General features: G+C 37.9%; 1 protein-coding gene across 1 annotated transcript in view; it reads right to left on the reverse strand.

Moving 5' to 3' along the window:
• CNGB3 (cyclic nucleotide gated channel subunit beta 3) overlaps positions 1-12,618 on the reverse strand; it is a 68,685-nt gene that overhangs the window by 6,842 nt on the left and 49,225 nt on the right. Inside the window, exons 11-16 of the mRNA XM_063327145.1 lie at positions 11,569-11,710; positions 9,486-9,645; positions 8,962-9,059; positions 7,820-7,903; positions 6,915-7,033; positions 2,197-2,343 (exon numbers count right to left, since the gene is read on the reverse strand). Of these exons, the coding sequence (XP_063183215.1) occupies positions 2,197-2,343; positions 6,915-7,033; positions 7,820-7,903; positions 8,962-9,059; positions 9,486-9,645; positions 11,569-11,710 (750 nt within the window). The remainder of the gene's footprint in view (positions 1-2,196; positions 2,344-6,914; positions 7,034-7,819; positions 7,904-8,961; positions 9,060-9,485; positions 9,646-11,568; positions 11,711-12,618) is intronic.

The following is a 12,618-nucleotide window of genomic DNA, read 5'->3' on the forward strand; positions in this document are numbered from 1 at the left end:
ATCAAAAGAAGCATGACCAGCAGGTCAAGGGAGGTGATTCTGCCTCTCTACTGTATGCTGGTGAGACCCCATCTGGAGGACTGTGTCCAGCTTTGGAGTCCTCAGCACAAGAAGGACATGGACCTGTTGGAACGGGCCCAGCGGAGGGCCACGAAGATGATCAGAGGGCTGGAGCACCTCTGCTATGAGGACAGGCTGAGAGAGTTGGCATTGTTCAGCCTGCAGAAGAGAAGGCTCCGAGGAGACCTTATAGCAGCCTTCCAGTACCTAAAGGGGACGTACAGGAAGGATGGGGGGGACTTTTTATCAGGGATTGTAATGATAGGACGCGGGGTAATGGCCTCAAACTGAAAAAGGGTAGATTTAGATTGGGTATCAGGAAGAAATTCTTTACCGTGAGGGTGGTGAGGCACTGGCACAGGTTGCCCAGAGAAGCTGTGGATGCCTCATCCCTGGAAGTGTTCAAGGCCAGGCTGGATGGGGCTTTGAGCAGCCTGGTCTAGTGGGAGGTGTCCCTGCCTATGGCAGGGGGGTTGGAACTAGATGATCTTTAAGGTCCCTTCCAACCCAAACCATTCTGTGGTCATGTAAAGACCATATAGTGACTGTCAGGTATGTGACATAAGAACAAATTTCTTGCTTGAATAACTCTTTGAGTTATTTCAAGGTGTAGGATGGCCAATGCAATCCCACAGAGGACTCTAACATAAACCTTCCAGGGCAGAGCAACTGATAACTTGGTTCCAAAACTGAACATAACTGCAATCTTTATCAAAACAGTGCACAAATCTCCTGTTTGTGCCTTGTTTTTCTAGGCATGTGGCTGACTGTGCACAGAACACAGGAGTTTTGGAAGAACTAGTGTATGCCTAGACAGGTAAGCAGAATACATGGCTTCCAGCACAGGGCAGGTACTGCATATCTTCAAAATTAAACAGGATATCCTGTATTTAGTCTGGTATCTAGAGAGGGCTTTGGGCCCAAATGGGAGTGCAGATAAGAAGGATGGATGATTATTAAGCTCCTGCAGTTGAGAAAGGCTGTCTAGAGGAAGCAGAATTTAATGGCGTGGGAGTATATGATTAAGGTGGGCAAGAAAGTGGAAGAAGGTAGTCGGGGACAGAGAGATAGGAATAACAAGTAATGATGGTCATACAACTCTGCAGAAAGAGGCTGAAGACAAGTCAGGAAGGGTAAATGCTGTGGACCACCAGTCAGTGGATTTGTTCCACCTTTCTACCTCTTGATGCTGGTTTTGAAAAGTGGGCAATCAGCCCATTCTGTGGCTAGGTTCCTTGTTCCTCAGGGGCATGATGATTCTCAAGATGCTGTCATTTGATAACCAAGGCTGTTGTAACATGCTGAATGCAACCATCTGCTAGCACTTCCGCTAAACAAAATGTCACTCCTGTGCTATGTTTAGTCTTTGCTGGTGGAATTTCAAGTCTGTGAGCAACCTTTGATACCAACACAAGGCAACAGCTGAAAACAATAAGAGTGCTGAAGTATACTAATAATGACAAACTGTTTCATGTATTTGGATCTTCTACAAGGCGCTCATTTTGTCATAATTTTATGGCAAAATCTGACAATATTTTGCCCTTTAAAAGCTAGGGAAATGGCGATCCCAGCAAGCTACAGCCAAATCAAGAAAAAAAGCAGTTTGGGTTTGAAATCCCATTTCAGAATCCCTTTGAACAAAATGCACACCTCAAATCTGTGTACTTCCATCTTGTTGTGCCTTACTTTAAAACAAGTCCTAACTATGCTTAAGATTTTGGAAATGCATACAAGTCTGTGTGTGCATTGAAGCGTATCTGTGTAGAATTAATTGCAGGTGTTTGGTTGAATCTTTGAAAACCTAATCCTTAACCAACGTCTGTCCTGCAGTTTCTTTCTTGACTACGTAAGGAGTCCTGATGCGCATCTCTATCTCCTGTTTGTTTTATTACCTTTAATGCAATGGAGAAGGCAACTACATTCAGGGCTTCATTCTACTTACCACATTTCCACAAACCTTGGGATCCCTGCCAAGACCGTGGCTTCCACTAATACTACCAGACAAATCTGACCTCTGAAAGCAAATGCGTTTACATCTATTACTCTTCCAAGAAAGAAACACAAATCTGTCCAGAAGCCACAACTGTCTATTCTGTAGCTAAACAAGGTGATTTAAAAAACGTTATCAGGACATACCTTGCTTTCTTCATGAGGAGTTTTTCTGAGTCAGGATAGTGCACCAAGATTTCATTGAGTGTTTTCTTGTCCAGAGTGAAAAGGTTGGCAAAACCGTGAGCCACCACGTTGGCAGTCCTTCGATTTCCTCCGCCCGCGGCTAATAGGCTGCAATGAAAATAAACATCGTCAGTCACATCGTTACTTGCCCTAGTGAGGAATCTCTTTGCTGGTGGTTCTCCATTAAAGTCACTGTAAAGCTCGCTTATGTACCCAACTGTTCTATCTGATGTTCTGTAAAGTCCCTTTGCAGTTGGGATTAGAAATACCTTCTTGCCTGGGGAAGGCAAATCATCATTACTCCTCAGGAGTATGTAGATGCTCAGGGCTGTGAAAGGTCTTGCTGGATAAAGACATTTCTCCCAAGAGACACCCACTGCAAGGACTGCATTTGTTTTAGTCCTCAAGTGAACTTGACATGTCCTCAATTTTATTGTTGAAAATTATTTACATCATAAGTAGAGCAGCATAAGTCCTTTATTATTGAAAAAATTATTTGCAATGAATGAATGATTCTCCAAGAAATTTAATTTTCCTGAGTGAATAACTTCTGTGGGACTCTGGTTTTCAGTTTTCTCACATACCACATCTCATGTTTGAATGTTGGCAAGTCAAATGATAAGGATTAGGAAGGCCTTTCATGCTGACAGTTACAAATGTGTCTACCAGAAAAAGAAGGCTACTTTGTTTTGAAAGTAAGGCGTTAGACCAGTTCAGCAAGCAGCGGTTGGCCATGGGAAAGATATCAACATAAAAATTAGGTGTTGTATGAATAAAAATTAAATTGTTTATCTTGCATTAAGCAAATGAAATGAAGAGACTTCACTTCTCAGCTGTGGTGATAAGCCAGAGAAGTTGCATTTTCTTCTTAGTACTAAAATTGCTTTATCACTGTATTCAAGTAGATCCACGCTAAAAATTAGTCCCTTAAATATTTTCCAGTGATTTAATATACTTAGAGAGTACTTAGTAATCTCTAAATGTAAAAGTTATTAATAAAGGATAGTCTGGACCTCATAAAACATGAATTAATACTTATCCAAAATATTAATAACTGATTCATAAAAAACTGTTTTCATATTAAATATATTTATTGAACATATTTATAAATACTAGATCATACAGATAATAGATTATATTTGATTTATAAAGGATAGTATGAGACCTCTGCAACTGTGTGTGCAAGGTGTGCGTGCACACACACACAGAGAGTAGTTTTCTGCAAACCAACCCAAGATAGCAATCAATATGTGAGCTCAAGCTGAAAATGCACTATATCGTCGTCTCTTTAAGCAATTCTGCGCAATTCCTCAGATAGAATAAAACTATTTGCACAGTAAGAAAAGCAGCTAAAGAGAATTGCAAACAGCTTTTGAGTTCTGATGAATCACTTCTCAACAAGTCATTGAACAATCATTTTCAGGCTTTCCGAGGAGAAAGCTCATTTTACCAAGGCAGACTAGGACTAAAGAGATCAGCTTTTTCATTATGGTGATGATGTGAGGTGAATTTTACAAGTAAGGCAGTCCTTGCTCAAACAGGATGACTAAGGACAGCGTTATGGACTTTCTGATTGAATCTGTTTTGGCTAGTGTGCTAAGAGTGACATGATAGACCAATTTTTAAAAATTAACTACATTGGCCTTGCAATTGTTCTTCATACTGTAATATCTACATTAATAGAGAATTTTACATTGTTTGTCTCTCATTTTTTACTCCAGTTGTTAGCCTGAAATGCTGTAATATTAGTTTGAGATGATAACTTCTGCATCCTCGTGCTAGCAAATTTAATTAGAGGTATAAAGTTGACAAAGTGATGAGTCAGCTTGTCTTTTTTTTTTTTTTTTTTCCTAAATAGCTGATCTCTGTAGGAAGCTGCTGTTCATTGAAATTGGCAAATTGGTCCAGGGAGTGGCGTGCATATCAGCTGAATACGCAGGGTTGTGGCGGCTCAGCTCAGCCCCTGTGTGCATGTGGAGAGAACTGGTAAGTCAGGAAGGGAAATAGGTCTGAATCTTGCTTCTAAGCAGGATGTCAAACACCAAAGGGCAGAGCTCATTGAAAAGCAGCAGCTGCCACTTCATGGGAAATCCTGGGCCAAAGTGGAAAACATAATATTTCACAAAGCTAAATGCTCCGTTTAGTTTTGATTTTTTTTTAATAAATTTAAAGTTACAAAACAGCTGACAGGCTAAAGCTGAGACCAAGCCTTTAGAGATCTTCCTGTCAAAAATATACATATAATGGAGAAATGTGTTAATTTTTCCAGAATTACCATTTTCTGATAGGAAATGTTCTAGTGAAATATCAGTAAACGGATGAATGAGGACATCTGGCTTAAAGCGTAAATTTCTCTGGGCTAATGAAGTGTTGTGTTATAGCTGAATTTCTCTCTTTCTCAATTGTCTGTACGGACAGGCTCTCATTAAGGCAGCAATCTGTTTGCCTCTGATTCTGAGATTATTTTCCTTCCCCAAACTGATATTATCTATACAGGAAAGTAGTAATGAGGGTAAGATGTTAATTGGAAGGCAACTCCTGTTACTTAATCTGTTTCTGTAATAATTTTCAAGGATAAAATTGGCAAAGGACTTGCTTGAACATTAGCCTTGCATTGGCGTTCTGCTGTAATTCGGGGAGATTTTTTGAAATAAACATTTTGTGCTTCCTTCAACTCCTTTGCCCTCAGAGTCTTTATGCATCATTTACATACATTTTGAACAGAGTGAGATTAAATAGCAATTGGCTTGTATACCATGTAGTTAGACCACTTAGAATGAAGCTGACGTACTCCTTTAAACAAATCTTGATTCAGAAATCAGAAGGAAATCAGTCTGATATTGGGTGATAACCACGCTATGAATACTGAGGGGAAAACTTGGATATACTAAATGAAGCAGTATTTCATCCCTTAAAGAATATCTTTTTCATTTCCTTCTGCTATACAGTATTCAGAAGACCTTGACAAAACTTATATAGACAGGTGCTATACAAACTCATTATTTTCTAACACTTCACTGCAAGGAAGAGGATAAATCTCTACTGATACACTTAGTGCTTCATGTCTTTACTTTTCTTCAATTTCGGAGATGTCTGCCAGTTGCTGTGTATTTTCTCCTCAAGTTTATCCTCTGCCTGATATTTATATGCAAATTATGTGTGTCTGAACAGGTATGCTGCCGCAGTAGGTCAATGATGAATAAAAAAAGACTAGAAGCGTAGAGTTCTAGCATTGCCGAGGGTTTTACTGGCCGTATTGGCAATTATGCGAAGAGTAACACGTATTGGGAAATGAATCTTTAAAGGCTGTTGTGTAATTCTCACATAGAAACAAGCGCTTATCTGTATTAGATCAAAAGTTTGAAAATCCCTTCCTTGTTTCAAAACCAATCATTATCATTTCTCAGTTTAAGAAATCAAGTCCTCGCTGCAAATGCACGACTAATAAATAATTGAAACTTATGTGCTTGTTACGTAGCTGGGCTGCTGTAGTTTTTTTCTTTAATCTTTTCAGTATCCAGCCGTTACTGAAAACTAGTGCATTCTCAGCCTTTCCACATAACTTACAATACAGCATTTTTTTTTTTTTTTGAGACTTTGCTCAGGTATTATCTTGTCACACGGAGAAATATGTTTCAAATAACCTTCTCTCAAAGAACTGATATAATTTCACTTTCTCTCTCAATGAAAAGGTCTGTATCTATGGGATATATCAGGCGTTTTCCACTTGAGGTCTAAGCAAGTTCTGTATGCATGTCACTGGATAAAGGGGAATGTTTCCCCTACCACAAAGGGAGACACACGTGGAAGATAAGTGTAAACCTGGCACAGAGCTGATTACCGCTTTTCAAAAGGCAGATTAAAGCTACCAGCAAGAGGATTAACAATAACAGGAAGGCAGCTGGAAGAAATCAAGAATCCAGTTTATCGCATGCAGCAGCACATGTATTTTATTACTTTTCCTCCGGCCAACCTCAGCAGGGGATGCAGTGCCTAAAATCTAGCACTTGGTTGTCTAATTGGGGAACATGGCGCATAAGAATGAATTGATTTTGCACAGCAACCACATGGAGAATATAAAAAACATTTGTAACTACCTGAGAAAAATTTTCTCATCCAGACAAACTCACACCCAAAAATCTGGTCTGTCAGCCTTTTTATTGTTTTGTGTGCTCTTAAACAAATACATTTTCAAATGTGGATGCCTGATTTTTGGCAATTTAATCCCTACTTCAGCTCCTAAATGAACCAGTTTTATTTGCTATTTTAGATTTTTTTTTATCGCCTTTGTTGGAAATTAATTATCATTTTTACCATCTGCTGTGTAAGGGCACCTGCTCGTACTATACAGGCAAGAAAATGCATTTTCTCCTGCTGTACTGCAGGCCTCAGAACAGGAAGATGTGTTAAATCTTTGAAGTGCTGAAGGATAAATCTGTCTGTATATTTCTGTGTACATTGCCCAAAACACGGGTCTCGGATCTTGCCGGATTAGTCTCTGATGCTCACTTAGATTTTCCTTTGCTGACCTGCATCGCCATGCTCAGTGTCCTCGTGGTTGCTTCTACCAACTTTCTAGCCTGCCATGATAGCTGTGGTAGCTTGCCACAGAGGAGTTAAAGAACCATTGATTATTTGATCAGTTCTAAAGAAAGTATTAAAAATAGCAGTGGACCTACCTGATCTCCCCAAATACAGCTCCTGCTCTGAGTGTAACCAGAACTTTTGTACCATCGGGGCCTCCAAGGACTTGAACTTCACCCTGTTTGATGATGTACATCTCTCTGCCGATCTCTCCCTGGGAACACAAATACATAAGATCTCATGTTTTATTAAAATGATCTGACAAACTCTTTAAATATCTTTCCCCTTTCTTATACACATGTTTACTGGTATGATGGAGAAATAAACGTTTGCGCTACTTTTCCTTAGCACAAGCGCAAGGACTGACTCTGGCAGATATAACTGTGACGTGGGACAATAATTGAACAGGAGTAAAACTATCTAGGCCAGCTTGGAGAAAGAAGACCAGATGATAATCAGGTTTGTAGCTGTTCATTTCCATCAACTGTTCAAGTTGTTCCATCAACTAAAGGACTTCAGCAGCATATTTAATAACAAGGAAGTGCAAAAGAGCCTATGCTTCATGGCCTAAAAAGTGTATTTTCTACATTTTTTGATAATTCCACTCTACTAGTTTCTGAATACACAAACGAAGCACATGCAAAGCATCATAGATTGAAATCTGTAGGCTAGGTTTGTATGTATATACGTATAAAAAAATAAACTTGCTTCATTTTAAATATTAACACTTCATGATGTATCATTAATAAGCCATATTTTACTTTCCCATATTGCTATAATTTTATGTTTGATAATATAAGTAATAAAAACCATATTGTCTTGTTCTAAGTTGAAACTTGAGAGCACTTTTGTTATTATTACAAAGAGTACCTTAATTATTTTCATGCTACCTAATTCATTGAGGATTAATTTTATTTAAAGGACACTGTTGACCGATACGTGAACTCTTTTTCTAAAATATATACTATAATTATTCTTTGAAAGAGAAAACAATGCTCACCTTTTTGCAGACATAGTCACCAGGTAAATACACAATGGATTTCAACCTTAGCAGCATGTCATATATCATCTGGGTATCGCACCCCTGTTAAAAGAGTTAGAATTGATTGCTCTATTAATTCAGTAACACAAGTGATTATTAGTGCTTACGCTGGGCAGCAAAACCCAACAACCCATGAATGATCCATGGGATCGTGGGTCCAGGGATTCATAAGTGGAATGCGGACTCAAAATATCATAAGGATCAGCTTTTAGAGCAGAGAAAAGACTGAAAGAATTGTCATTTCAGATGCTTAAAAAGTTCCTTTTGGGTTGAACATCTCTTCACTTTTTATGAACTAAGCTTCTGTACTTCTAAATTTGCTATGGAAGCTCAGTTAGGGCTATGTTCACAGATTTATGGGTCTCTTATGTGATTTTTTTTTTTTTTTTTAATACTGTTCCAGGGAAAATAAAACAGATCATGTCAAATGTTGGTATGAATCTGTGAATTCCATGTCTTCAGCGAATATGTCAGAAACCATGCAGAATGTAATGTTTATACAGAGATACTATGTGATTTTTTTGCAATTATCCTAACAAACAAATTAGTGTTAAGGTTAGTGTCTCCTGCCTTTTGTTGTCAAAAATCGAACTTTAACTACCACATTTAAGTTGTTTTTCTGGAAAACTATCGTGATGACAAAGAGAAAGCTCCTTTGCGCAAAGCATTACTAAAAAGTAGCATTCACTACATCAAAGTTGTGTTGCTGGAACACACAGCGTTAGTGATCTCTCAGGCAGCGCTGGGCGGTATACAGCAAGGCAAGGGGGACTGTATTAAAAAATACAGTCTTGTATGTCTGATTCTTGAGGTCAGTTATACTCTGAAATCACTTACAGTCTGATGATAACATCAGCTTTAATATAGCAATACAAAAAGTCTGGTTCTTAATCTCATTTGCCTTTTTTTTTAAATCTCTGCTTTGACACAGAAAATTCAAAGGCTTTGTCCTGACTTGTCTCCATTGACTGAGATACTTCTTAGGCCTATTTTGCCTTGCATATTAACAAACATGTTCTTAAATGTTGCAAGATGCGCAGTACAAGGTTTCTGTCTCAGGAATACCACACATTTCTGCATTCTCCTGTAAAACTACTTGCTTTGAATAAGTCAACTTTATTGACAATGGCAAAGTTCACATCAATTGCAATGGCTAATTGCATTTTGGTTGGCATCTGCTCCAGTAATTCTGATTCATCTGTAAAAGAAACAAAAAAAGAAAAAGCAAACTCAGTTAGAAAATATAAAGGAAGAATGAAAGAGTGTCCTTAAAAATGAGCATTGTACAGAAAAATAACTTAATCCAGCTATTCCAGCATTTATGATTTCAAATAAGGAAGCTGCTAATATGCTTTTGTCTTTTAAGTTACATATCGTGTCTAAAGTTACAACCAGAACATCATATAAATTAATAGAATGTATAAAGTAGTAAGCGTCATATTGCTTTTTCTTCTCTAAAGTAGAGAGTAAAGAGTTTTTTTCTTTTCTAAAGTAAAGGGAATACCCTCCTCTCACTTCTTGCATGCAATTCAGAAAAGGAGAAATGTGAATTTCACCCTATATCTGTATCTCTGCAACCACTCTCCCTTGGAGCTGCTACGTAACTGGAATTGGAAAGCCTTACCCAGCATTCCCTGAGAGTCCCACGTGTATTCATACCAGGTCCGAACACGATTTTGGACAATTCTTGGAATAGAGTAAGTGTTCATATAGGAGACAGTGTTGTCCATACAGGAACGGTAGTAGTTCTGTCCTGCTGTAGCTGCTCCAATTACATCTCTCATCTGCAAACATCAGTGGTTGTTACTACACATTTCAGCAAAAATAGCCTTGATTTGAATATCTTGTCAACAACATATGAAAAGAATAAAACACTCGTTTGCAAAATCACTGATGATATATTCAGCTGCGTGTTTTGAATAGGGGCTTCATCCGCTTTTTTAGAAGCATTACAGATTTAATCTAGTTGTGTTGGCAAGCCTATGTTTATAATTTTAAAGGAATCATTTGTGGGTTTTAGCTTATTCTTCTGTCTCATATTTCTGGACATGGATGAAAAATATAGATAATGCTTTTCTTAAAAATCCATAATAGAGCTACTCCGCATTTGATGTGCAATGCAAGTCAGAAGTAAAGCAAATTGGGCTAAATTTTTCTAGTAACGTCAGCTGGCACCACTAGAATTAAGATCTTTCCATTGTTCAAATAGTTAAGAGAATCTAGATTAATCCTAAAAATGCACTTTGACCTGAAAGGTCACCTTGAAGATTTTAGTGCAGGAACATCATTTAACGTTCCAATACAAATGTAATTTAGATTTTAAAAAGTGTATGAGTTAATGTTCATAGATATTCCTTCTTCAAAAGCATGACTATCTAGACGTGTTTGTAGTAGAACAGCTTCATATTGCAGTGGCCAAGGATTAGCGTGCCGGTGGGCTGAATTCTGCATTTTATTACAGAGATGCAATTGATTGCAGTAGGAATAACAATTTTTAGGCAGGTGTGCCAAACCAGGAATAACTCAGTACTTGTAAGGGCTCTTTATAAACAGGAATTATAACAAACTGCGATGAAGCTGTTTGTGTGTTAAGATTTAAGGTTTGAGTCTGCAAATGAGTATACCGGTTACAAAAACTGATCTGCAGAATCTTCTTGGGGAATGGTGCTTTCATTGACAGTTATATCAATTTAGGAAAAAAAAAATTATACATACGCAAACTCTGAAGTTTAGTTCAATGTACTAGAATTCAGTAGTTTTCCAGAAGAAATATTTTATAAGAAACACTTTGTTTTATTTTTGGTAATTCTTGTTCATGGAGGAATTTTAAATCCTATAGTCAAGAGTCTGTTTCATGATGGTTATCTCTTCCTGCACTTCTAAACAGCAAGAGACATATATAATTTTTCACTGTTTGATTGAACTTTTGAAATCCTGTATCCGAAATAAAAATTAAATTTAATTTTTCAGCTTTATTTTTTCATAATAATCCTTTCAATAACAAGCATGTACAAATCAAAAGGTCTGGAATGATTTCTACAGGAAACCATGGCATTTGTTTTTCTGGGGGCAAGATATTTCAACCTATGGATCTAAAGCCCAAGTTTAATAGTTACAAGCCAGAAATATTTCAGTTATATTCATTTTTTTTCTGTGCTATGAGCTTTCCCCCCCCCCCCCCCACCAAAGGAGAACAAAGAGATATAGGAAAAAGTTAATTTTCAGGTTAACAAATATATTTTAATTTATGGAAGCGAGCAGAATTCTAGTTTGAAAAATATAATGGGATTTCCATTTACAGCATTTTATTCGCAGGAGTATTGAGCATGAATTATTAATTAATTTTTACATATTAATGTCATACCTACAATTGCAATTTTTATGTCAGATTTAACAGTATAATGTGAATGTCAGAAGCTGTCTCCTTGGGTGTGAGGAAGAAAAAAGGAATTATACATAGTTTTGAGAATCATCCATGTCCTGCAGAGTCTTGGCTTTAAATCAGCATGTGTGCAAAAGGGCTACAAAACTGGGAACTGATTAAACACATGTATTTGTCAGAAAAATAAGTATGGATGACAATTAAATAGAGGGACATTCAGATGGAAGCTAAGCTTTTTCCCAGAACTAAACTCCGTTAAATTGAATATATTATCACTACATTACAGTAATTTGAACGTATCTAGTTATTGATTTTTTTGATGTACCTGACCAATTAAGCTGGAGAAGACAAAGACACCCAGGAAAAAATTCAGCAGTTGAAAAACTATCTCAAACAGAGTTTGTGGTTCTGGAAGGCCACCGATGGTGATTAAAGTACGAACCGCCCAGTAGTAACACCTCAGATACCTGTGGATACAGATAACATTTTTTGTTACCGCCTGTAGGTACTTCTGTGGTTGAAGTTAAGTGTATACATACCAGAGCTGGGCGCCCCTTGCAGTGGTGCTTTTCAGTCCAAAAGACCTCAGCATTTTTTATAAAGGGTTATGATTTTACAAATTATACAGTTATGTAAATCATATTGGGCTGAATGTTCTCACTGGTACCAAAATAAGAATATATGGGCAACGCAGCGGTTACTTAGTGTTCTCCAGTAACTCTATGCAGCATTACAAAAGACTTCAGTAACAAATAGCCAAGGTGGACATTACAGTGTTAGAATGCTACCAGTGAAGATGCTATGATGTTAAAAGCAGTGTAAAAGTGTTGGAGATTTCACAGAGTTTATCTGTAGCATACTAGACGCACAAACATCTTAAGGTCTCTTCCATGGCTTCACTTCATGACACCAATGTGAAGCCTTAGGGGGGGCACAATAAATCCAGTGTTGTCCTTCTCGTGGCCATTCATTTTCCTACCCCTTTAACCACACCGGTCTTCCCCTCCCTCTGCTTCTGAGTACCCTTCATTGGCTCTGCCTCCTGGGTTATGTCAAACAGGAGTTACAAGTTTCCACAAGCTGTGAGTTAATCCAGCATCTCCAAACCTCTTCATTTATTCAGCATTGAAAGGTTGACTCCTGCATTAACTTCTCCTAGTGGCTGGCCTCTACTACCCCTTCTATCACCTTAACAAACACTTTCTTGCCTTCTTTACTGATTTCCCTCATGCCTGGGAAGACTTGTCCGTCAATGGCTACAAAATCACCTTGTTAACACTCTTCAAGATTTTTCTCAGAACTTTCTTGATCTAGAAGCTAAATATAGCAGTGAGCAATGGTCAGTCATCGACACTCTGCTTCAACATGTGGCTTA

This window comes from Chroicocephalus ridibundus, chromosome 2, assembly GCF_963924245.1.
Source record: "Chroicocephalus ridibundus chromosome 2, bChrRid1.1, whole genome shotgun sequence".
Classification (NCBI taxonomy): domain Eukaryota; kingdom Metazoa; phylum Chordata; class Aves; order Charadriiformes; family Laridae; genus Chroicocephalus; species Chroicocephalus ridibundus.